General features: G+C 36.7%; 1 protein-coding gene across 22 annotated transcripts in view; it reads right to left on the bottom strand.

Annotated features, from left to right (window-relative positions):
• SLMAP (sarcolemma associated protein) overlaps positions 1-27,790 on the bottom strand; it is a gene marked incomplete at both ends in the record, with an annotated part of 74,940 nt that overhangs the window by 6,087 nt on the left and 41,063 nt on the right. For 3 of the 22 annotated variants that reach the window (XM_079540218.1, XM_079540229.1, XM_079540233.1), the window contains 11 exons: positions 450-567; positions 1,677-1,997; positions 6,002-6,076; positions 6,805-6,927; positions 13,476-13,535; positions 13,791-13,871; positions 17,081-17,137; positions 22,746-22,808; positions 26,678-26,728; positions 27,282-27,332; positions 27,416-27,584. In XM_079540218.1, the coding sequence (XP_079396344.1) occupies positions 450-567; positions 1,677-1,997; positions 6,002-6,076; positions 6,805-6,927; positions 13,476-13,535; positions 13,791-13,871; positions 17,081-17,137; positions 22,746-22,808; positions 26,678-26,728; positions 27,282-27,332; positions 27,416-27,584 (1,169 nt within the window). Of the gene's footprint in view, positions 1-449; positions 568-1,676; positions 1,998-6,001; positions 6,077-6,804; positions 6,928-13,475; positions 13,536-13,790; positions 13,872-17,080; positions 17,138-22,745; positions 22,809-26,677; positions 26,729-27,281; positions 27,333-27,415; positions 27,585-27,790 lie in introns of those variants that run through there. The other 19 variants (XM_079540234.1, XM_079540235.1, XM_079540219.1 and 16 more) reach the window with 15 other exon arrangements.

Genomic DNA, 27,790 nt, shown 5'->3' with positions numbered 1-27,790 from the left:
GTTATATTACAGATTATAAATACTTTCTTCCTCATGTCTTTAGTTTCTTATCTACTTTATTATTCATTATTATATATTCCAAAGCATTTTGAAACTAACTCGTGATTTGAAGGAAGAAGCCTGTCCAAGGTGATTAGAAGCATTTCAGTTGCTTGCACACATGCTTCTTTGCTTATTTCAGTGGCACAAGACAAGAGCAAAATAAATCAGGATACCTTCTAAAATACCTGAGCAGTAATACAGAAGCATTTGCAGAGGAAAAAAAAAAAGCTTGCTATAACTAATTGATATGAAAGCACGTTCTGCCAAAAATTGTGACATTAAGGAACTCTCAACCCATTTAGCACAAACACATCAGACATTTAAGAACCACTTTGAGAAAGAAAAAAGAGTAATAATCTTCTTAAGCTTCTCTGATACTTTCCTAGACAAGCCTGTTGTTCCCTTACCTAGAAAGCTCCTTCTCTTGTTGCTGAAGCTCAGATGCAAGTGAAGTGTTTTCCTTCCTTAGCGTAACACATTCAGCTTCCAGAGCAGTCCACTCTGCCTTCAACTTTTCAAGTTCTCCTGTAATTAATAATATTTAATCCAAGCAATTAACAATTAGTAATTTCACTAATATGTCAAGCAGACCCACTAGTCAATGTTGGAAAAATCTGCCATTAGCTGTAAATCTCAAATGATTTTAATCATGTTACATGAATTCTATCACAAGGATCTATGAAACATACAACTGTATCTCTTGCTGTTAGGAATAGTTTGTGTGCCATCATACAAGCTAGTGCTCTTCTTAATGTGAGCTTCTTTAAGGTACAAAGCAGTAGAAAATTGTCTCGTTTATGGGTCTACTCCAGTATGTTAGAAGCAGTGACAGAAAAGCATATTTGAAGAAGCTCATTTCTTGGCAGAAAATAGGAAACAAATTGAAAGTAATGAACAATAATGAGATACATGTCTCTGCTATGTGGAACAGAACATTTAAAACAATAGCTAAAGGGTTAAAATGAGACCTTTGAAATAATCCATGGCAAAATTAATTTTTATCAATGATCAATTTTATAATCTGAATTGGAAAAAGCTTCTCTGACAGCTTCACAAAGATTGAGTGACCTAGAATTCAAAACAAATTTTACATATGCCAGCTTCTTGGCAGTGTGTACAATGCTTCAGCTCCTCAGCTCCCTTAGCAGATTGTTCAAGACCTGAGCCTACAGGCCTCGAAGAGTGGCTCTCAACCAGTCCTTGTGAGTGCACTGTATGTAAAGTGAAGCACAAATAAATGAGTCTCATAGATCTGTACAAAATGCTTTTGTATCTCTACATCATGCTTCCAGAATAAAACTTTAATTCCGTAACGTAAATTCGTATGTATTGTAACACAGATGGAGACTGCATTAACAATTTTATTGAGCCATACAGCACTGTCTCAAGTGAAGCTTTGCTATAAAAAAGTTGAGAAGCTGTCCATTTACAGGCTTAAATTATATATATTTCCTCATAAAGATCTTATGCAAGTTCTTTTGGAAAACTGTGGCTGTACCAATTCCTCTAACAGCACAAGTTTACCAAGCACCATTATACTCAGCTTACTTTTGACATCAGAGGTGCATCTAAGCTAACTGAAGGGAAGGATGATGCTGTTAGTGTTGTTCTGTGACATCCTATTAAGCAAGTACCTTTCAAACGAGCAGCCTCCTCCTTATGCTGCTCTTCACACTGCTGACATCTAAGCTGAAAACTGGCTTGTAGACTGACAATTTCTTTTTCATAATTCGAGGCATCTTTCCGCCACCGCTCCAATTCTGCTCGCACAGTTTGTAGTTCATCTTGCAAAGCAGAAATATCTGTGTCTCGTTCTGATGCTGCCTTTTCTGCTACTTGTTGAAGTGACAGAATTTCATTTTGAGCACTGACTAGTTCATTTCGAGTGCTAGAAATTTCACTCTCCTTCTCCTCACGAAGATTCTCAATATCTTCTTGTAACCTCCGTAGCTGAGCTGGAAAACACACATTGTTATGATTTTATAACCTGTGCTTACAGAAAAACTAAAGTATTTTTGAAAATATCAACTTGTTGATATTTAATGGGACTAAAGAAATCTAATGCAATTAAAAGTATGTTAACCTTATCAAATGATTTTCCTTTAAAAAAGACATGAGGTCATGCATGACAGAGTTAAAAGAAACTGGAATTAGGGTCAGACAAAGCATTCTTAGACAGAGTTCTCCTGTGTAACATAAAAGCAACTCTCCTGAAATCTGAAACCAAGATTTAGATCCAACTTGGTTGTAAGCAAAACAAGGATTATAGAAAAAGATGCAGGGGATTAGGGGACAAGACAGAATGAAAGAAAGCTTCTGTGACAAGCCAAACAGATCCGCAAAGCTACATTGGAAACATCTGCCTGTTCAGCAGTTGGAGTTAATTTGTGATGTCTTTAAACATTTGAGGCACAGAGTCTAGCTTGTGCTTTATTCTCCAAACTTGTAGTAAAGGAATTAAAATCACTTCTTTGCAAAAAGTATTTTGCAAAGGTCAAGCTGGATTTTGGATGAAAAGTGACAGCTGCACCTAGTATACTGAACCATAAGCGGTCCTTTATTGTTCATGACGGACCGTAAACATGCTGCAGTCACATAAGTGTTAGGCTATTCAGCATTTCTCAACTGCATGAAGCAAACCTTTTAAATTATTCCCATTCAAAACTGTTTGGTTGCTAAACACATCTCCTCTGAGCATGACTATTTTTCATAAATATGCAATAGAATAGAATCCTGTGCAAATACTTAATACTTACAGTAGGAAGGGTAAAATAGTTAAGCTCTGACTGATGGAAGCAAAAAGTATAATTTCCCAAGTGTTTTTTGTGTATCTTTTTGAAGTACACCAATCAACGTTCGCATGTATTTCAATGATTTTCAATCATTGGAAAAAGCAATTACCAAAATTAATTCAGAACTGCTCTGAGAAGAAAAGATCAAATTTCTTTGTTTCCCTGATACAAAATACCAGAGGGTAAGAATTATATTCTTATAGCTGCATGTTATGTTTTCTGAAGCAAAGGGCAAACAAGGACAGCAGAAAGCACTGGAGAGATAACCAAGGTTGAGTAGCTTTCACAGATTTCTTGTAGTTATTTTTGTTCTTTCAATCCATTATAGAAGATGACAGAGTGTAAATGAGTCATGCTGAAAACTGATACAGCATAAAAACTGCTCAAGAGAGACTTTCACGACAGCTATGTGTGATGCTCGATGCCCTTCCATCATTTCATGTAGAGAGATAAAAGTACAATTCTTTATATAGGTATAATCAGAAACTTTGCTGCTAGTTGATGTACAGTAAAGAAAAGGCAACCTTTTTTCCCCTCCTCTGAACAGGCTCCAGCAAGGCTTTTATCAAGACTTATCTCATAGATGAACTAAAGAATCTCTGAACAACTGAAAGGAAAAGACAGCATGGAAAAAAACACAATAGCTATTACGTATTGCAATACACACAGGCTATTACAGACTGCACTAAGTAGATTTCACAGCAATCTTGTCTCAGGTGAAGCAATACATTTGTTCCATAACAGACAACAGCACAATGCATTTTTGCATATGTGAGCAATATGAGGCTTATTACCATCCCATTAGTTTGGAAACAATTTCTATACAATTATTCTAATAGAAAAGTAATCAAACTAGTAGATGAGAACAATCTGACAGTAAGAGAGCAGAACATTAATCTTTGCCTTGCCACGTATTGTTTCATTAGAAGCTCTGAACATCCCAAACCATTATGCTAGGAAACAATATTTTTCTAAAGCACCAAGAGTTTAGACTTGCTAACATAACAGGAGTCCATCAAAAAGCAAAGGAGTGATTTTTCAACCCATATCTTCCTTGTATTATCTTCTTTATCAAGCTCAACTAACTTCCTGCTCCTCAGTAATAGCAGTTTTCCAAAGAAATTTTCGTTTTCTTCTTTCTGTCTTATTTATGAACATCTCTGCCTTGAAATTCTAAGGCATGAAAACAAGCAGGACATGAACAAACATACAAAAATATACAAGTGTTTCTAAAGTTTGATGAGGTGTAAGAGTACCTTACACAGGAAGAATACTGGAGTGGTCTCTGAAACACTGTGTGTAATTTGGAAGGGTGATTAGAAATAAAGCTTCCATTACGTATCTTAATTATGTAAACCATTACCTCATCTGAACTGAATGTTGCACTTTTTTTTTTTTAAGTTGTAGCTAGTTACTTGAGATACAAAGACTTCCTTGCTTTACCTATCTGCTCATCTAAGGAGCTTCACATGTAGAGACAGGATTTCAGTTGTTTCTATGGCACCCTCTCTTCTGTATGATGAACACAGAAGCCAAGTAGCTGACCTAAAATACTGATTCCATGGAAATACTTCAAGAAACGTTACTGTATGAAGCTGTCCAGGTTTTTTGCTCCACTACAGTTCAGAGGCTGCCAAGAGAGAGCAATGACATCACGGCAACCTTTCCCAAGTTTGAGATACGCCACACCCTGAGAGTTTGGGAAGCAGCAAGCCCATGACTAACATCAGAATGCCTTAAACTGCATGGAGTAATGAGCAAAAAACACTTGCAAAACTCACTTGGAAAGCATCCAAGAGATAAAGCCACAGTTAAGCGTGGCTCTGGCAAGCTTCCACCATTTAGGTTTTTTTCTCTTTTTAAGAGAGAAATTGTTTTAAATAGATATTTCTTTGCTCTGCATACAACTGCCCATCAGACTGTAATTTTTAACTTCTGCTATAGCATTCATTTCTTGGAAGATTTTCATTATTAGCAGGACAAAATTCAAAACTAACAACTTCTCTGGTTGGAAGGGATGTAAGCTCTTCCTTAGAGGAGCAATAGCAGAAGAACTAAATATGCTTTGCTGACATCCCTATGAAATAGTGCAATCACACAAGCTTCTCAGTGAATGTACCTGGTATACATCAAGTATCACATCTCACAACAAACTACTATACATTAAAATATCTTTAGCAAACCATTTTTATTTCCTATGAGGAAAAAAAACATAGATGTTACTACATCTGTCTGTTCATGTCTTCTAACCATCATTCTGCTCAAGCTGAACGAGATATGAAGGTTCTACATGTTTAACAATCCACACCCTAATTCACAATTGGTATTCACACTAATGTTTGCTCTAAGGAAGAGTCCTAGTATAACCCCTATTGATTTAAAGGCAGGAATGACAGCCTGTTGACTAACGAGCTTGAGCTATCACAATTCTTTTAAGACAGCAGGCAACACAAGGACGTAGAAGAAGCTAAGGGATTCAACAAATCCATATCAAGACAGACTTGGTTAGTTCCACTCTTTCTGTCAATACAGAGCTTCACTAGTTTGCAAATGATAGCTTCTGTGTTATGAATAAGAGTTACATAAATCACTGGATTTGAATTCTGGTGTAATTATTTTGGGCTGAAAGAAGCATGATAGTGGTCATACTGTTTTTCATAGAGCACAATGTCCCTGTTGAAGAAATTGTACAGCATACTAAGGTTAAATGAGATTTGGAGGGATTAAAAATGATTCAAGAGGATTCTATCAATAAAGTGAAGAGACTGAGAAGAACAAAAGGATAAAGCCTCTGAATGCTTAAGGTAAAACACTAAGAATTGTAAAATAAAATAAAATAGTAAGTAATTAGTATAAAAAGTATAAAATAAAATAGTAAAGTAAAATAGTAAGAATCCCTGGATCATTCAAAGCTGACAAAAAAGTACTGAAGACAGAGGGAGAAGAGGAATATGTTACAGATAACTTCTGCATTTTCTAAGTTACAACTAAAAATAGAAATCGACAGGTAATATTTTAAACTATAATTCAGAGATATTGTAAAAAAAAAAAAAAAATTTAAACATACATTCACTTAACATTTTCCTTAATTGTGCTTATACTAACATGAAAACAGCTAAAGCTATATATTTTCCCTAGGAAAGTGGAGTGAAAAAGTTATTTCTTACCTTGCAGAACATTTATTTGCTTGTTAGATTCTTCAACTTGTACTCTATATGCTCTTCTCTCTTCTTCCAATAGTGCTATAAATGAAAGTGAATGTGCCCAAAAGTTTGTAAGTAAAAAGTATTTCAGTTCTGTAATTAGTTTTAGTCATGACTTCCTCTTATCCAAAAAGATTAAAACAATCAGATTATTCCAGTAGGTTAAAGCTAGTTAACTGTGTAAGTAGTTTAACAAAAACACCAAATTAGAGATATTATTCCATTATCATGTAGTATTGCAATTAATTTGAAACTAATACAATCATCTGTCTGATCCAGAAACTATGAGTGCTAAATGGCAGCTGGCATAGGGGTGGGAAGCAAAAAAAGCTGTAAATATCTCTTAGAACACTGAACAGTATGTAATCAAACTAGACTACACTACTTGTTAAAAACAACCAGTTTTGTTGATGACAAAGATACAGCTCCATATTTAAAAGGATGATCACTGAATGCATTATACTACATGCATTATGTGACTGAAATATGGGTGAATCAATAATTCTAGAATATATTTGATAAGAATAAAATATATGGAGCTCACATGTACTTCAGTACTATGAAAAGAAGTTGGTCATTCTTGACTGAAAAAGTCAGGGGCTCAATCTGATTATATATTAAAAGAAAACAAAACAAACTTTCTGTGCAGGAGATGGGACTGTTAGGAACCAAATCTAACAATCAACAAAACCAGAACCCCTTCTAAGACTACCTGATAAATACAGTTTTCAAGGATACCCTATTAACCAAGTTGATCGGGGTCTCACCTTGAAGTTCAAAGCATTTTTGTTTACTTGTTCTAGCTAGCTCTTGGGCTTCAATCAGCTCCTTGTGCAGCTGCTGAATTTCTTGCTTAGCCTCAGTCTCTGATTGTGCACCCTGAAGTTCATCTGACAAAAGAACATTTCCTTTAAAGCATACATTTCTACAACAGTTTATTTTGCACTATTATGTGATGTCTGGTGATTTTCTATTCAAATAATCCACAGTTAGTTAAGTAAACTCAAAATTGGATTAGGTAAATATTAGAAAAAATATTAATATATTTTAAAAGGAGGAAAACATACATACTTTAAAATATTAATTATGAAAACATGCAGTAAAATAAAAAGAACACACATATTCAAGAGTTTTTAAAAACGCTGCATTGATTAGCAAAGCTGCCTGTATTGACATAAAAGAAGAAACAGTCAGCAAGACAATCCTTGACTGCATTAACTACTTGTCTACTTTTAAAAGGAAGCTACTGTAACCTCCTCCCCTGGCACACACTTCGAGCAAGAACTCTGTGCCACACAACCCCTGAGCCCACTCTGCTCGCTCCCCTCCTCTCCTTCTGTGAACCTCAGCTACAAGAAAATGAAAACTTAGGGAATTCACTAGAACAGAATGAAGAAAAGGTTAGGATGAGAACACGGCCTCAAGTTGTGCCAGGGGTTTGAACTGGGTATCAGTAAGAGTTACTTAACAAAATGTGCAGCCGTGCACTGGAATGGGCTGCTCAGGTAGGTGGTGGCATTGCCACCTGTGTTTTTTCAGACAGGCAGACGTGGTGTTTAGTGACACGAGTTAGTGTGGACTTGTGGTGTGAGATGATGGTTGGATCTGGTGACCTATGGGTCTTCTCCTACCTTCGTGATTCTGTGATTCAATGAAGACCTGTTTGTTTTCTTCAGTGACCTCTAAGGGCCAGATTTTGCCCTTAAATATTTTACTAAATTATTAGGCACATCTCTAATACAATCAGGTATCTAAATATTCAACCATGTGAAACTAAATCATCAAAATGTTCTTCCCTGCAAGCTTTGAATTAATTAAAAACGCATGCAAAATACCTCTTGGGATTGATTACAGGAAATGATGTACAGTCATGGAAGTCAAACACTTTTAAAGCTGAAGGTTTTGGATAATTTAAATCATACAGAAGATGACAAATATGTATTTGTCATCTAATGGGTGCATATTAGGAATTAGATGCGGAAACATAAAGAGGAAGACAACGCCCTAGCCTGCAGGCATCTGTAATATCAGGAATGGAAGGCAAGAAGCACTTTCACACCAAATTCTTCCTAAGCAGCGCCTGTGCAGAAAGATCTGTCATAAGTATAAGCAGCACTAATAGACCACATAGGTAGAGAAATAAACCTTTATATCACAAATAACAGAATTGTAGTTGTTGGAAGGGTCCTTTGGAGACTGCCAAGCCCAACCCCCTGCTAAAGCATGTTCCCTACAGCAGGTCACACAGGTAGGCTTCCAGACAGGGCTTGAATATCTCCAAAGAAAGTCTCCACAACCTCTCTGGGCAGCCAGTTCCAGTGCACTGTCACCCTCAAAGTAAAAAAGGTTTGCTTATGTTCAGACAGAAGTTCCCATGTTCCAGTTTGTACCCAAAGCCCTCTGTTCCGCCTCTGGGCACTGCTGAAAAGCAGCTGGCCCCATCCATTTGACTCTTACTCTTTAGATATTTATAAGCATTGATAAGATCCCCCTTCAGTCTCCTCCAGGCTGAACAGCCCCAGGTCTCTCAAGCCTTTCCTCATAAGGGAAATGCTCCAGGCCCCTCACTGTGATCCTCCTCTGGACACTCCCAGCAGTTCTCTGCCTTTCTTGAACTGAGGAGCCCAGAAACAGCACTCCAGATGTGGTCTCATCAGGGCAAAATAGAGGGGAAGGATCACTTCCCTTCACCTGCTGACCATCATCTTTTTAATGCACCCAGGCTAGGTGAGAAGGGCAAAGGAGGAGAATCAGTGAAAGGTTCACAGGACATGATGGAAAACAGGAAAGGCAGAACAAGAAGGTACACACATCACACAGCCCTATGGCTGATAAACATCCATTGCTGCAGGTTTAAGATGGAGTCAGACTGCAGAGAACAAAAACCCAAAAGGTAAATTATGTTTTCTCCATTAAGGAAACGAATGAAATTATTCTAAAGTTCTCACACTGTGTTCCTCTTAGAGGCTGTGTCTTTCCCATTCTCACAGTAATGAATTGAAGGGATCAAGGGGATATGGAAACACATGCACTTTTAGGCTTTTTCAGAAAAAATTATGAGAGCAGAAAGAACAAAGAGGACCCAATTTTTCATCCAAATACTTTCTTTTATAAGCTTATTATAATTTCTAGTCCAGATTTCTCTTTACTGGAGATGTTTTGTTCCTAGCTTCTCATGGATAAAGATTTGTGGCAATTAGACTTTCAGTCCTTAATGAGACTGCTCAGAAGAAATGGATGAAGGAGTTGACAAATTACATTCAAATTAAAGAAGCATAAAGAAGCAGTGTCCCGAATCAAACAATAGGCACACTGAATGAACATCCTAGTGGACAGCATTTTCAAATCAGTGAAAGGACACATCATGAAAGATGACACAGCTTTAAAGGAGATGAGGAATTCTTATGGGACAGCATAATCAGTTTAGCAGAGAGACAACATGTCGAGGTAAGAACTCCTTCCTACTCAAATGCAATAGGGTAGTTACCATACACCTGACAAGCTTCTAAACCAAAAGCTAATAAATATAATCACATCTATGGGAAAAAAAAACAGGTTTTCAGTCTCTCACAAACTGACAATTTCTTTCATGCCTTCTAGTGCAAAGCAAACATCACTTCAGTGCTAACACTGGGATCTGAAAAACAGTATCTTGATGGTATTGCTATATTCATAACCAGTAAAACCACTATTTGGTTTAGACATAATCCATCACGTATTCAATACTGGAGTAACTGTTCTCAGAAATCTAAGCAGAGTTCTACCATTAAGGTAACTAAAAAAAAACAAACTCCACCAAATGAACAAACAAAAGCAATAAAAACACCCATCCTCACAAAAAGTTTTCATCTGTGACCAGATTTTTTGCTATCTTGTAAGAGATTCGTCACCCCACTTTTCCCACGCCTATCCCTACACACTCATGTTTTCCTTAACACCAGATTGTTAATCTTTAACTTTTCCTCCACTGGTAGATTAAAAAAAATAAAAAGGAATAGTTAATGCAGTCTGTAACAAATCATTCTCAACGTACATTCAACACTTTCTCCCTCATAAAGAACTCTACCCCATAGGTCAGTTTTGAGGAAAAGCAACTACTTCCAGATCCTTAAAGATTACGATAGCGTCTGAAGGCATTTTTTCCATCTAACATAAACTGGGGTTTTGCAACCTCAGAACCGATAAGGTTTTAGTTAAAAAGACCAGCAAAACTGAGATTAAATCAACATTTTACAAGAATGAAGATATTAACTAAGCTTTGTTTACGTGTTTTTCTATTTTTGTTTTGATAGGAGAGCTTATGGAAGCACGCACAGGCTGTGATGTTCATTCATGTCTCAGCCATTGCCTGCCTGTGGCAGCAATAGGCTGGTATTTCTCCCAAGTCTCACAACAGTTCCCTTTCAGAGTAGGACATGATTCCTGAGGTCACTCAGATGAATATCTTCAGAGCATTCGTGTGATTCAGGTAAGACAATTAAAAACCCGAGTTATCTTCAGCTTTGTAAGATTCACAGAAAATTTATCATACTGAATGGCTTGGGGTGGAAGGGACCTCAAAAACCATCAAGTGCCAACCCCCCTGCCACGGGCAGGGTTGCCAGCTGCTAGATTAAGTACTAAATCAGATTTTTTTTGCCACCTAAGAATTTTTGTCATACACATGAGATGTATAGTTGGCTATTACTGCAACAATTAACAAATGGTTATTAAGCTTTCCACTGCTAATTTTCAGTGTTTATTAACTAAAATAACACTATTCAGAGAACTAAACTATTCAGTAAACATTTATAATAAGATCCCATGGATCAATGTTGGAGTTACGGACAAACACGAGGAAGTTGACAAGATCATTGAACTTCCAATGGCATTTATTGCTTGTAACCATCTGTTGAACATATACTTGCTTTCAGCTTTGCAATTTTTCTTTGTAATAAGTAGTCACAGGCAGCCTATATAGAAATGTCCAAGGACCTCTTATAAATGGCCCATAGAGATGTTTACCTCTTGAAAAAAACAAGCAGCTCTGCTAATCTGTGCAAGTTTTTCCCCTTCCTCATCTTTGCCAGATTCTGCCTCGTATAAAGTTGAAACAAATCCTGAATGCACTCAGAATTTATTGATGGAAAATACACTTGGAGGAAACTACAGCAATTTAACATCTCATCATTTTCTTGTTCCGTGTATTTGTGCTCCACATTCCAGCAGTTAAACAGAAAGGAGCACTGCCTTCTCCAGCAGCCATTTCCGCATTCCAAACAGCTGCCAGATCCGAAATGTTCTCACTCTTCCTTAATTATATGAATGCATAACAAACCCACTCGAAAGTCTTTCTGTAGCAAATAAGATCCTTTTTAGGGCAAAATCAGGCACATGAAGTAGCTCTGACAAAACTGCAAATAAAACTTTGAGCTTAAGGACTCTTCATAAAAATTACACAGGCATATGATTCATTGTACAGATATTTTTAAATGTTTTCATGAGAGCAAACTAGGAATGTCCATAAATAGCCTCAAGAGAAGAAGAGTTATGCTAGTTAATTATAACATGTAATTCAATAGCAAATAGGCATTTTTCAACTGGATGAAGACAAATGAAACAATGCCAAACATCCACATGAGCACAAGAATGTTTCCATGTTATAGAAAATTTTAGTCTTTGAAGAGCTCAGTTACTCTTTCTCCTCAGTTTAACATACCCTAGACCACAGGCGTCCAACCTTTTGGCTTGCCTGGACCACACTGAGTGAAGAGGAATAGTCTTGGGCTGCATGTGTAACATAGTTAATGTTTGTAACAAAATGTTTTTCAAACACATTTTTTATTAAAACATAAGAAAAATAAGAGGGCAACAAAACCATAAAACTATCAGGAGTTGGTCACATTCCCTAGACGGAGCGAGTGTAACTACATCCAACTCTTGACAGGACATGCCAACCTTCAACGCTGAGAAACAGAACGCTCACAGCCTTACCTCATCCTAGGGCTACTGCAGGCAACCTGACAGGGCCTACCAAGACTTAATCTGCATTCAGGCAGAAGTCAGTCACAGATTCTCAACCTAAGAGTAGTAGACCTACCTACTGCCTACTTTCAATGTGCCAGCAGAGAACAAATAAGGTATCCAGCCAAACATGAGCAGTCTTCAGCTGGCTACATGGGAGCAGTCATTTTCAATGATTAAAATACGTATTTATATTTAGATAGATAGGTATCTCTCCCTATATTTATAGTTTTTTTCTTTTTTTTACAATTCAGAAAGGTAGAAATATCATTAAGTCAGTAGATCCACTGATGTATTTTCTTTTGTTGTTGTCCTCTTCCCCACAGTATTTGTTTAAGATAGTGAGCTGTTTTTGTTTTATAAATACACTTTACAGAAAGGTTATAGGCATTATTATTCATTGCTATTCATAGAGACATTAACATAAAACCTAAATGGAAGTGGTCACTTGAACACTTAAATTATTTTAAGCTATGTTGAACTGAAATTTACTGGAAAATATCATATTCAATTTTTGGTTTCTTGTCTGAAAAAAAATATATACATGTACCATATATTTTTAATTCCTTTCTATCAGAAAATAGGGAAGTGTAAGCAAATAGAGGAAAAAGCTCTTTTACAGTTCTCTTAAATTGCATTATGGTTTCCTGCCTTTCAAAAATATGAAGAGCTGTCACTTTCTTTTCACTTGTGATACCATTGTAAGCATCACTGTGTAGATATTTTCTAACATATAACAGTACATAAAGCCAAGTTAACTTTCAGTACCCTAAATGTAACAATATCCCACATTATTCAGACCATGAACATGTAAATAGCTTGCTAATTAAGTTTACAGTACAAACGGCTTTAGTACAAACAGCAGTAAATAATATCATTTTAGAAGTATGAAGACCATACCAAGGTTCAATACAGTTCAAATGAGGATCTCAAGTCTTCACTGCATTAACTATAAAAAAGATTTTAGAATTTTTATACCACGTCAAACTAGCAGGAGCATTTCTGACAGTGAGGGAAGCTACAGAAGTAAAAGTTGGCAGTGCTCAAAAGCATTTCTCAGTAATGGAGGAATCTTCTCCATTCTCTTTTCTCAGTGATTACCAGCCCTAACTAGAGCAAATGCCAATACTATTTCTCAACAGTACTTGAAATTATAACATATAAGTTCATAGAACAGCATTGGTAAGTAGAGCTTTTGCTTAACAAATTATTCCTATACTAACTCTCAGCAGCACGCTTTTATACCATCCAAAGGAAACATTATTTATATTTAAGCTCAATTATTCCTTACTAACATGACCTAAATATTTCATGAGTCTCAATATTAGCACACATTTGATTAAAAAAAAAAAACAAAACAGGAACACTAACTTATAAATACAGATTACGTTCTTACATGTAGAACATGTATTTAAACTTACAAAAATAAATTTACCTTTCAGAAGAGCTACTTTAGCAATAGGTTCATTCAAATCTTGGTCATCCATTTGGGCATCTGGGAAAAAAAACACTGTAAGAAAACAGGCAGATTGTTGACAGTTTTTATATTTGTATTCTTTAAGTAAAGAAGCTTTTATATATTTCTTATTTTACAGCAATTTCTTATAAGGTTGAAAGCAGACAATACTGCTTAAAATGTATGTGTCTCATAATACATAACACAAGCCTTCTCCACTCTTAAAAAATGCTCATGATTAAGTGATTTAATTCAAACTATTTAGATTTTGCAAGGCTTCAGTTCAATGTTTACCTGTAGTGTCGTCGCTGCTTTTTTCCTTGCTCGGACTAAGAGTGTCTGACAAATCTGACTCTCTCACTCTTGCTTGGTTCTCTGTAAGAGACAGGGAGAATCAAGTACAGTGTAAACGCTTTGCTCCTGACTTATATATATGTAGATATATCTATAGGACTGTTAAATGTCACTAGAAAGAAGAACTGAAAAAAGCTCTTAAGAACCTGATGTTTGCTTATTTCTTCATAAACCTGAGGTAAAATGGATTCAGTTTCCTGAACTCATTAATCTAGCCTAGCATCTAATTGGGGATGCAACTGTCTCATGCACAGCTTGATCTTTTGTGTACAGCTGTATTCTTGCCAGTTGGAACTCTTTGCAAAAGCTGATTGTTTTATCCAATCAGAGAACAAATACGAAAAGAGATATAGAACAATGCAGATACTGTTATGAGGCAGAAATAAAATGCTGTAATGAATGAAACTGTTTCAGTATTTTGAACAAAAAAATAATAGCAGCAAGCCTTGTATATACTGCTCTGTAGAAAAAAAAAAAAAGTGTAGCATGGATCAGTACAGAATACAGTAACTAGTTTACAGAAAGAATTTTCAGTTTAGACTGTATTTCCAGAAGGCACTTGCTACGCTTCTTCCACCAAAAAGCAAACAAACAAAACAAAAAACCAAACAGACCCAAACCTTCACAATATAACTAGTCACATACAACCCACCCTATCATCACATTCAGCTTAATGAAGCCATGCAGCCTTCTCACCACTTCTCAATTTTTAATGAGGAGCATATTTTCAGAAGGTGAGGTGACTCTTGTAAGACAGTTCAGCAGCTCCAAGTCACCAACATGCAAGTGAAGCTGAATAGAGGGAAGTCTTTCTTGGCTAACCATATGCACCCAGCCATGGTCTGACAGCATTGCTGCCTCAGATTAACACATGTTCTACCTGAGTATGATACCCAGGTAAAGAGAGTGACATGCACACATACCAAAGGCATCGTTGTGACATTATACATGGTAGGAGTGATGCCTGTGTATGTGGAAAAGGCACAGTGAACACAATTTCTTCACATACAGATAGTGTAGATGCAAAGAAAAGTGCCAGAGGAGGACCAGGAACAGAAGATGCACAATAATAAACAATAAGGTGTGTTACATGAATACTGTTAGAAACCACTGACAACAAGCAATAAACACAACAAGGCAGGAGTCATGAGGAAGTCGGGGGGCATTGTTCCTACAAATAACAAGAGAATAAAAGGAACTGAATGCCGCCTAAACAAGAAGCGAAAAATGAAAACATGCAACACTGGGAAACGAGCAAGATGACAGGTTAACAGCAAGAACGCATTTTTGTTATGTAACATGAAGAGTCTTCTTTCTCTGTGCTGGAACACAAACTTCTAAACAAAACAGAAGATGACAAGTACAAGCAAAGTAGCCGATCAAGAGCCAGGCTCTTCCTATTTCAATAGGACTGAAATCACTGGAGAGGGAGAAGGGGAAGGCATCCTGACACAGTGCATTAGGGGTTCAGGCCTGGCAGCTTTCCCAAACATAAATCACATGCCTTCAGCTGACTTCAAAGCTCACAGTGACTGAAGCAGTTATTAAAGGAATTTAATTATTAAAGGAATTTGATGGCTGGGGTGGTTCTTTGCTAAGTAAAAACAGTACTGCCCCAGTCTAGAAGTGTTATTCCCTAAAAACAAATTGTGAAGACATCACAGTACAGAGCATTTTACATGTATCAAATCATTTTACATGTATCAAATAGAATTAAACCCACAAGACAGCCATGAAAACCGTAAAAAAAATTTAAACCTTAGGTACAAAGAAAAGTATATCCTGAAAGCCTCACCCATGCCGTCTGTCTTAGTGGCCAGTCCACGAGTGCGAAGCTGAGCAGTATCTGCATCCAACTAACCTTACCATATCAGGTCATACATGGACACAGCTTCCTTGTTCTGTGCTAAGTGGAGCAGTGAGCTCCAAGCCCTGCATTAATTCTCTCTCCCCCTCTCCTCCCTCCCATGCTCCCCTCCCACTTGCTCTCAGGTACAATTGCCTCCCCTCCCCCTCAGCCCCTGATCCAGGCACCAAGAGCAGGCACCAGAGGAAAGACGTGCAAACGTAAGTGTTGGAAATGGCAGAAGTAAAAAAGACAGATGGTTTAGAGCCCTGCTTCCTATGCTGCAACCACGGTCGAAAGCACAAAACCGATTTCTGTACTAAGTTGTTTCACAGCAGTTGTTTCTATTTCCCATAATAAAACTAAGCTGAATAAATATAGCCAAAATGATGAAGTATATTAAAACGTGTTGACATCATACGTACTTGAAGAGTTTGAATACATTAGCAAACACTAAAAATAGCCTGTCGTACTGCAAGTTAACTGGCATGCAAGTGTTAAGTTACACTTATTGTATGCATTCTTTTGCCAAATATGGCACCTTGTCTATAGTTTGCACACCTACAGAAACAAATTGAAGATGCAATTTCATACAGAAGGAGGAAAGTCTCTAAAGCACCAGGACTTTAGCCAAGCTAACATTTATTCAGTGCAGTAACACTTTGCAGAAGGACAAAGAAATGTGTTAGCATGTCTAGACATTAATAAAAAGCTACAGAAGCAGAGTCAGCCTGCAAGTCCAGCTTTACATTATTAGACACACAGGAAACAGTGACCTACATACTTCAAAACTTTTTTTTTTTTTGGCAGTTTTGACACTGCAAGATAACAATCACTGTTTCTTGGCAAGATAAATCTTGTCAAACTAAAGCTTTGTATTCCACTTGTTTTATAGTGAAAAGTTGGAGATGCACGTTTGTAGTTTGCAAAAGGCAAACTTAGGAGGTTGTTGTTGTTCTGAAATAATTACCAGGGTAAGTTACAAACAGATCAAATTGAAATATGCTTTCATTTACATCTTAAGTCAGACTAAACATTATTTCTCTTTCCTCCTCTAACTAAAACGAGTTTGAATTTATGCCGGCACAAGAGATTTTAATCAATTTTCAAAATATATGTATTGTACTTCCAATTTAAAAAAACGTACATTCTGGTAAGAACTCAGTTGAGAAAAGAAGTTCATGCAGTGCATCCTTGCAAATTGTTTCCTTTCAATCTTTTTACTCTATAACAGTATTTGAGGTCAGCACACAATATACCTCCCCTTTCATTGATTGTTTTTATTACATGAATATTCAACAAAACAGTCAGTTTAACAGAGAACATGCATTAAGGTCATATAAAAACCATGCTTCAAAACACTTAAATAATCCATAAATCTAACCTTTCAAAAGCTTTGTTTCTTCCACTTTGGTTAGATGTCCTTCATCTATGATCTTGTCTGCCAAACAAAATAAGTGTTACTTTCCAGGCTCAAATTAAGCAAGCTTTTCCCTGCACACATCTACGCAGACCACATTCCATGACCAAATTAAAAGCTGACAGTATTACTTTCTACTCAGGCTTGAACAACAACTTTATTCTGGCATGGAATAATGAAACAAAGCACTCAAGCCTAGTAAAACATTGTGATAAAGTACATAATTATATGTCCTCTGCAATTTGTTAACTTTCATTAATGTTCCAATTCACTAATGAAAAGTTACAATTGTTTTTTAAAATGAACTTTTTCCCCCCCCAACCTGAGAGCAAAAATAGTAAGTATCACAAATTTAAACTTTTCAAAAATAAGAATTCTGAGAGCTGTTTGCTTGAAATGAACACCCACCAGATAGCAGAAATCTACAAAGATGCCACAGTAAGAGCAGTTGAGAAGCCACCTCCACATCACAACTGCTTCATCACTGCCCATGAGGAACACAGGAATATCCTTCCTTAGTTTACACTGTGCAGAGCACTGAACAAATTTCCAAAAGGCTGTGCACACACTATAGTCAGGTTCCCCAGTGCAAGTTTGCACAGCAATGGCAGGGAAATCTATTCACTTATGTCAGGTGGTAAAACACATCTAAGACACCTGAGTTTGAGACTAGACTGTTAACATCTTCTTACTGCAGTGAGCACACGAAGGCAAACAGTATGACCATGTGAACAACAGGTTTGGATTTATCAAGACACCAAAAGGACTACTGACCCAGCAATTAACTTCTTTCTTGTTACAAGGTTTCATTATTTCAAATTTCTTCACAACGAGGTGATGCCAACATGCAAAGTGACTGAGGGTCACATATCTCACAGATCGTATCACCAATTACAGTGCAGTAGATGTTCTGCTTTAGACAGCTGAAAGCATTTCCAAGGGCTACTAACAGCCAGCGGAACACTGGGCTTGCAGCTGGATCCATGACAGCCCAGCAGAGCTGAGCAGAGCGCTCATAGCAGGTAACCAAGACTCAGAGAAGACAGGACGGACAGCGTGCACAGGAGGTCACACTGAACAAGCTGAAGGGCAGCAAATCCTTCTCAATTTTTTAAAGTTAAATATAGTGAGCTCAGTCGGCATTCTGAGCCTCAAGGAGCTCTGAAGATTAAGAAGTCTCAGTGTCACTCAGGCAGCACGCTGTTGTGCCCATGACAAGCTAAGGACAGCAGCAGGCCAAGAGCTGACGGGAGACAGCAGCTTTTTCAGCCATGGATGGAAAAGGACAAGCTCCGAGGCATAAAAACCTGAGCTCTGAACAACTGTTTGCATGGCTGGAAACTTGTCCCATCCCATTCCCACCCCCCCAAGCAGACAAACCAGCCTATAAGAGACAGACCATCCATCTATTCTTATACTGTCCTGCAGCATTTTTACAAGATTTCATGAATACTGTTTCAGAAAAAGTAATGAACAGTGCTCCATATTTTCAGGACTGAATTCAGCTCTCAGCAGACTGCAGGAGATCACTTGTCATCCAGCTTGTGTTTATCAGAGCTGAGAGTCCCTGTGCCTGGGAAGACAACAGCAGGCAGCAAGCTTCTGCAGCCACAAGTGAAGAGGGACTCAAAGGTTTCATGAGCCCTAAAAAAAATAAATCTAAAGAAAAGCCTTTATGTGTGGCTTTTCCAGGACTCAGCTGAGGCTGGAAGAGAGCAGTCACAGTAGGAACACAGCAAGAAAGATACTGAGGAATTCTGCCTTAACGGTTAAAAAAATAAACGGAATGTAAAAACATGGCACTCAAAGTAGCTATCAATTTCTTGATCTCAAGGGCTGATCATCTGTATGCTGGGTGGTCAGCTTAAGATACACTTCTATAACCAGTTTACAGAAGAAAATTTGGCTTCATGGACTGACAGATTCCGAAGTCTTTGCATTGTTCTGTTAAAATCAGAATAATTGTAGCACAGAACAAATAAATTAATCTTATTGACCTCACTGCTTTCCCAAACTCTCTGAACTTTGGTGGCAGCAGCTCCTTACATTTTTAATAACTGTCCATTTTTATGATTAAAGAAAAAAATCTGTAGATTTAAAACAGTTATTTTATTTTTCCACAGTGGTTGAATGTTTTGACGTCCACCATGGCAGTTTAATTTCAATATTTGTGTGAAAGTTATCCTCCCAACACTGGTCCAGCAATAACACTGAAGACCCCTCATACAGAGTGACCCAAGGGTGGCACAGAAAGCATTTTCCATTCGGTGGCTGATGCCTCTCATAGTTTAAAAAGAGAGTAAACATTCTATGCGTTTTAAAAATCAAGCATTCGTATAGCTCAAAGTCAACATAAAATATTTTAGTCCAGCACGATTAAGAGTACTTAGATAATAAATAGAAAACTGAATGCTGACATCATTAAACTACATCGCATCTCATACTGCTGTTCTGTATTCTGACCTCCCTACTCACTAAAGACAGCAGAACCAGATGGCAATCAGAAATTCAAAGTCAATATACCTGTATCTTTACAACTTTTTTTCCCACATATCTGCATCACATCTTCATAAACTTGATCATTTGAATTTGAAAAAAGCCCTACATTTCCGCTGAATCAAGATCGCATTTTTGGTCACCAAACAATAAAAGAGAGTGAGGATCCTAGCTTTAACTTCTGGAAGAAATGATTTTGATCTTTCATGTCATCCAGAAATTACTTACTAAAAACCAAAGAGTTGCTGATACGTATAATTAATAAAAATATTTTTTGTTGAAATAATTTCTACAAGGTCAAGCACCGCATTTCATCTTTAAGCCAATTCCTCTCATTTAAGAAATCCCCTTTAGATTTAGGTTGCTATTACTGTTGCAGTTTGATTTTCAAGATATCTGGGCATGACACGATTCTTGAAATAAATGCCCTCGCTCAATGTATTTGCGTTTTTATATCAAATTAATCTTTCATGGAAGCCAGCTTTGAAGACCAGCTAAAGGAAACCTGGTCCTCAGCACTCATTTCAAACCACCGGAAAAAGGTTCTACCGAACGGCTCCAATTTCCAATGGATTTATGACCTGTGGGTGAGAAAAGTTGGGAGCAGCCACTCAATCTATTAAATACCTACTCCATTTTATATAAATAGAATAATAAAAAGAAACAGAATTTAAAACTTGCAAGAGTGGACTTAGCAAAATGGCAAAAGATTAACTTGCATTTAAAATCATAAATGTAAAATCATCAAATGAAAAAAATAAGGTCCCAAGGAGAAAAATAGGAACAAAAGATAGGAAGCTGGCACTGCACTGACTCTCCTGTCTCTTAATCATCATCACATTTGGCAGTAACTTATGCCTGTACTAATTAGAAGAAGGTAGCTTTTATTTTTTTGCTGTTGACGTCACAGGATTTCACCAGTGGTTACTGAAAGAAGTTATGAAATGAGCAGCAAGTGACTGGATGTAATGATCAGAAAGTAGCACACTTCTCAGATCATTCAGTGCATCATTTCATAACATTTCACATCTCCTTGCAGAGCAAGGAAAGTTACTGGGCCATGTTGCAAGGCCTGCTCTATTAAGAAAACTCAAAACAAAAATGAAAAAGCCAGTTTCTATGAAGTTAAGCACCAGTGCTGCACTGCAACTAAGATTTTAGGAGTCCTGCTGTTTCTTCCCTACCAAAAAAAACAACAGAGCTGGAGTATCTTGAGACATCGGACTGCTGTCAACTGATAGGCACTTTCAATTGCCTTATATGTCTGTAACATTGTTTATACAGAATATTAGATTACTTGGTCATTTAATTCCCCTTCTCATGCTACTTACATACTTCCATTTCCTTGACTCAAGGCATTTTTCTTCATTCTGCTGCTCACGTTTCTCTGATTTAACTGCTTTTTCCCCACAACTGGACATGCACACTCTCCTCTTTACATAGCAGAAGTCAGAACTTTCTCTACAAACTGCATCATGCTTCTTTCTTCTCGTTTTACATTTCTCTTATGGTTTGCAAATCCTAACGTTTCAAATCTACATAAGACTACTTAAATATGCAACTCCTATTTTCAGAACGTTATTTTATTAATAAACCTGGTCCTTTCCTAAGGAATACATAAATATTAGGAGGGAGAAGCTTAGTATAGCTAACTATGCATTCTACCTCAATACTGCCAATCTTTGTGATGTTGTCCTACAATTCAATATTTGCAGCCTATCTTAAGACTCTGATGACCCCATTAGCTGCCAACCTTCACTGCTGCAGCAGCAGGATTATGCAGCTGTCACATACAGTATTAAAATAATAGACCCCAAAGTTGTTTAACTTCATGATTTTGTGGGGCCTGTCTAAAAATATGTGAATTTGAGAAAGGTAAACTTCTAGTCCAACAACAAACACATCAGCTGCTGAATGTAAATCTCTCAGCACTAAAAGTCTACACTACACAAAATGCAGAATGCTGAGGTCAGAAAGTCAATATATTTTACTACTTCAATTTCACGCTAAAATCTTTTACTGAATTTTGATGGTGGCTTCTCCTTCTCCATAGAGACAAGACTGCTGACATTTACCTTGCAAAGCTGGTGCTGCTGCAAGTTTTGCTAATGCCCAAACAATGAGAACAGTCAACCAGTTCATATGTGAACCTCACTCAGAGTAACCTTTTTTCAGTGTAGACCAAACAAATATCGAAGTTTGAACTTCAGTTCTTTTCATGTAATGAATAAAGAGGATTCATGAGACTTCTCTGAGTTTTAAAATTGTTACACTTTCCTATTGAAAATGAAAGGAGAAAAAGAGCCCGATGTCAAAAAGGTATCATCTTATTTTTGTTTAAAACAAATTTATGGAAATTATGTATCTGAAGTGGAAGAATTCTTTACGCTACCAAGGGGTTTTCTCTGCAGTTAAACAGCACTTTCTATCCTAACAGTATCTCTCTCCAATCAGACAGCACATATTAACACCTGAAACTTTAATTACAGATACACAGGCTGCACTGCTTCATTACTCATTTTCAAAACCCATTTGCTTTGAAAAACAAGTTTCTCATTCCAGAGCAATAAATCTTTCTAAAGACTGGCATCACATAATTACAATCTATTTTCATTAAAAGAAGCTCCTGAATTTCCACATAAAAATTCAAGTCTTAAAGTTTTCCTTTTTGTTCTTCGTAACCACTAATTAGAAAAATATGTTAAAACATTCAAATATCAGATAAATTACACAGTAAAACTGAGAAGAGGGATCATTACCTCATCTCTGGCCCACTCCAACCCGTGTTGTTTGCTTAAAACGCCACTGGTTAGGCTTTCAACTTCTTAATTTGTAACACAGATGAAAACTTAGACTGCTTTAAACATCAGGTGGCAACATTACCACCCTGTTACTGGGCAGAGGAAAAGAATGACTAAATGAAAAGACAATGTGATCAGCATTTCCACAACAAAGATACCTCCAAAGCAAAGATTTCCTTTTGCTACTACAGGCATCTGCTTAATACCACAATGCCTCAGTTCAATGCTACTACAGACGTACTGAATAGTAGTGACAAATTCTGGGTTTTATCCACCTTGTCTGAATTTTCCATTCTTTTTAAAGTGAATGTGATGAACACTCTTGTACTCACTCTGACATTCTATGAACTGATGAATAAAAGTGCAGTCCCCTCCACTCTTTGAAAGAAAGTGCTCTAGTAAAGAAAGAAACACTTCAGTTTACATCTGCTTATTTTCAGGTTGATGCAACAAAAAATGTGAAAGGTATACGAACAATATCTGTCACTGCGTATTTACAGTTAGCTGTTGAGGTCTGGGTTACTACACAAGCAGACAACACCCGTTTGGAATAATGTCTGGATGATATTAGGAAGCAGATTACTCTTTTGATCTGATCAGAAGAAGAAGTGCTTTTTGACTTCATTTTCAAAAAAGTGCTTTTAAATACTAAAATCTATGAGCTTTTCACAACAAAAAGCTGCTTACCTCAGTAGAAGCTAATTAGATCTTGTTAAGACAAATTTAATAGGAACAAATTACAAAAATCCAAACATTCTGCATTTGGCATTTACAGTATTGCTCTTTCACGTTAGGTGGTGACAAAGGACTTCCATTAACAACCAGAATTTTGGCAAACTCAACTCATGAACTGTATTTAAATTATAATAAATTTAGAATCCATAAGATGATACATAATTAAAACACACAACTCCACAGAACCACCACTGGTACCCATTTGTAAATTCAGAATGAGACATGAATAACCAGCAAATACCAAATCCAAGTGCTGAAGAAATCCAGAGCACGTATTTAACCTACATTCTCTGACATTTATTCTTAGTTTTAAAAGGGTATTTATTAAGGTTTTTTTTAGTCTTTATGTTTGTTCTTCCACATTAGACATCCTTTTGAAAAGCAAAGATAATTAACTGTTGCTGAAGTAAAACTGGACTCAACTCTCATTTTTACCCAAATCTTTCTATGAGACTTTGGCCAGCTCCCAGTTCCATCAGAACCTGGTGTCTCTTCTAAATAAAACGATGCTAATGCTTCCATTCTGAAGAACCTCAAAATCCTTTGACTTCAAGAGCCTAAAAACCTAAGGAGAAAATGCTTTTTTTGTCTTTTTTAATTCCGTACACAAACCAGCAAAGCGTGCTACTTTTTAACAAAGTGCTCAATCATTAGCTTCAGCTATCAGCAGCCTAGCCCTTATGAGCAATGATGCAATATTAACCTTTACCATATTTGAAAATCACTTCAATAAATAAATGTCATTTTTTCTTGTTTGTAAGGAGAAGGCTTTTAAAGTACAGCACCATGACTGTAACATCTGTTTTCCATCTTTGAATTATTTATTTTTATATTTTCTAAGTGACCGTATAGAAGCTTTTTTGTACCTTTCTGTCTTTAAGATATGGCTCACAAAGAATTGAAATAGGAAAACCAGGTGCGGTGGAACAACTTACTGCAACAACTCAGCTCTAAACAACCTCTGTCAGCAGCTTTATGTCTGACAAAGTATTCTCTTCAGCATCAGAATTTCTGTCTGTGAAACGAGAGCAAACGAACACCTACCCATCACCACCTTCAAGCACTTTGTTATGATAAGATGGCTCTTAGTTTCCCTACTCAGAGTACTGGTTTTTTTTGTATTGTTTTTAAATTTGTGGCAGTCCATAAAATAAAGAACTCATGTAAGATCCTTGCTGCCCAACAGTTTAAGTGTACCTGTAAGTACACCTCCTGAGCCGGACCTTTAGTTTTCAGAGACAGGGAGACAAAAGGAACATCACCAAACATGACAAGTTGATACAGTTTTACCTTCTTCCTCTGCAGCAGTTGAACATCTCAAGAAAAAAAAAAACACCTTGTTTCTTGTTTTCTGGTCATTAGCACTCAGTGATGAAAGAGGGTAACAGCATCATCATATACAAACAGAGGAAACCATTTTTTCCCCTTTACAGTCTACTTGGTACAAAACCACTGCTTGCATTTCTGATTTCTGTCTTTACCTATGAGGTCCTTTCCTTACACAAAATATCCACAAGCTCTTTCACTGCAGAAGCAGCTGAATCTACATCATAAGCCCCAAATTCTAAGTTCTAAAATAACTCAAGACTACTCAGCAAAACACAGTAACTGTTTCCTGCTGCTCTCAAGAAGGCAAAAATCAAAATCTGGCAGAAAAAAATTACTGCCCATCTGTCGTTGTATGATGACTGGATACAGAACAGGAGGAAAAAGACAAACACATTCTGTCATGAAAAGAACACAAGCCAACAAGCCCTATGAAGTCAGAGATGTGGATGGGCTCGGTGTAGCAAAGATGTGCAGAAGAACGTGGTACAATGCAAAGTATGGAAAGCTAAGCTAATCCATAGCATAAAATAATATTATGGCAGATACATGAGAGAGAAAGGTAACAGACTTCATACACACAAACAACAACAACTTGAATGAACAGTTCTATGTCAAAGAAAAAGAAAGTGGCAGACAACCTCCTAACATTCCTAAGCACAAGTGCTTGACCTCCTGTTACCCATGGGAAGAAGGAATATGTGCTTTCATGCATTCATCCAGATTATTCTTATATGATTCCCAATAAATAAAAAAGGGACTGCTTCTTAAATTTTGAAAAAGCCTTAAAAGAATGGTACATTGGTATCACATCACAGGCTGCTTTTTTCACAGTACTGCAGGATTTTCCAAAAACTTCCAACAATCTAATTTACAAAGTCTTACAGCTCACATGATTAGAATGTGATTATTAGAATGAAGAATCACAGTCTTTACACAGTGCCTCAGTTTTGCTTGGTAGAGAAGTTAATTATTTCCCACAGTAGAAAACTAAAAAACGGAAAGACATTTGTTTCTTAACCGTTCTATCAAGCATGGTGAGCATCACCAGTCCAAACTTATGCAACAGCAAGATGGAACAATACTAAGAGAAAGGGAGAACCAGCACTTAGATGAAGCAGATTTTTTTTAATACAGTTCCTGCCAGTGCATTTAACACCTCTCCCCTGCTCCAAATAAGAAATCGACACGAGGTTACGCCATGATTTCATTTTGACAGCGCTCTCCCAAATTAAAAAGCTCTTCATTTATAATATAAATAAAAAAAATTATATCTAAAAATTAGAGCACAGATAGCTTTCGTTTCAAAAAATATATACAGTCATCCTGAAACACTGTAAGTAATGGTTGGAACCACGAGTTCTCCATGTAAGGGTCCCAGCCATCCTCCTAATACCACTGTGAGTCCTCAGAGGCTTCACTATACACAGGAGATGTTCATGGAAAATTTTTCACTGATGTACCTTAAATAAACTAAAGACAACAAATCTATCTTAATTAACAGAACAATTCAGTGAATATAAACCATTTCTTATATGAAAAAAAATTGGCAGATTTTTAATCTATTTTGTTTTTAAAAAACCTCAAATGTATGTTAAGACATTGGTTAAAAAGAATCTAGCTTAAACTACTTTGTCTTTAAGAAAAAAAGGTTAGTGTGAATTAGTTCCTGTTTGGTAGAAAGACAGTCTCTTAAATTTTAAGGAAGTTTTAAAGTTAGTTTCCACTACTGGTATGCGATTTACTTGCATTTGTCATACACCATAGACAGCAAAAATATGTTTTTTGCTGACTTTACTTACCATAACCAATTTAATAGAAAAATGGTATAAGTCTGTTTTGCAAGGAAAATAAAAAGGAAAATAGTTAATGAGGGTTTTCCACTGTGTGTCACAAAATTGACACCATTCATAAGATTCCCACTGATTCCAGAAAAAATCCATTTTAAAAATTAAAAAAATAAAATAAAAAAATAAAAAAATTAAAACAGGTTAACTTCCAAGATTGGCTCCTTGGATTTTACAGAACCTTCTAAAAACACCTAGACTGAGAGTCTAAGCAACAACAAAAAAAAGCTGGTCAGAGAAGCAGGCAACTTCTTCTTAAGGGAATATTAATTCAAGTAAAACTTTAGAGAACAAAAAGAATTTGTTCAATTTCAAACATCAACCATAAGACAAAAGGTAGCCTCGAGATACACTACCTTTTTGTGTGCTCCCATTAATTTTAGGTATGAAGTCATCAACTTGTATGCCTAGGATTAAGAAAGGGTATTATTTCTAGAATCAAGCAAAAAGTTTTGGATTTTGTTTCTTTATAAATACAGCACTGTGAAATGCAAATGGCTTTTCATAATATTTCCTCTGAGTATCTAGATCAGATTAATCACACAAAACGGGCAAAATTTAATGCATTTTCCAACAGGGCAGACCATGCTTCAGGCTGTTCAACACATCAGAAGTTACTGTCATCCAAAGAATTACTGTCCATTACATACATATTTTTAAAAAAGAACATGACAACAAACCAGTACATTTCTCTGAGTGGTGGATAAGGGGCTGGGAACCAAGAAAAGCTCCGAATGGAGCAACAAACCCAAAGGGGGAACGCGCACAGCAGCAGTGCCCTCTGCTGGCAATTTGCTGCAGTCACATATTTCTTCTCCGTATCGTTAACAAGCAGTAAAACTTACTTGTAAATACATTATCCTATTGCCAGACACCTACAGTACAGGATTATTACAATAAAAGGAATCGAAGAGAAACAATCTGGAAACCAGCTTTAAACAAGAAACTGATCACACCTACCTAAGCTGCTGTGTTCTTTAAGAGTTTTCTCCTGAAGATGTTCTAACCGTACTGTAAACAGAATTCCAAGAAAAAGGTATTTCACAGATTAAAAGAATAACAAATTAATAATTTTTCCCCCACTAGTGACTAACCTTGTAAAGCAGTTAGCCGCTCATTGGTGAAGTCATTATCAGCCTGCAAAGCTTCTATTTTTGCTTGAAGCTCTTGTTCTCTTTCTTCCATTTCATCTATCTTATGTTGTAATTCTTTTTTCTCTGCCAGTCCTTTCTGTTGGATTTCTTCTTGTTTTCCTTCTGCAACCTGCTCAAAAGAAAAATCCCCAAACAAATGAAAATTAACACCCTGAGGTGTAGATGTCCTTGTTTTGTATAACTGAATGTATTGAAGTTACCTACTTTGGCAGTCAGATGGAGAACACAGAAACAATACAATCTCTCTGTAGGCAAAATTACAGATAAAAAAATCTCAAAACATCAACAGAACACTATCAGGTCTGGAGAGCTTAG

This window comes from Tetrao urogallus (assembly GCF_951394365.1).
Source record: "Tetrao urogallus genome assembly, chromosome: 10".
NCBI lineage: Eukaryota > Metazoa > Chordata > Aves > Galliformes > Phasianidae > Tetrao > Tetrao urogallus.
Note: the sequence above shows the minus strand (reverse complement) of the source record. Positions and strands in the feature narration are given on the sequence as shown.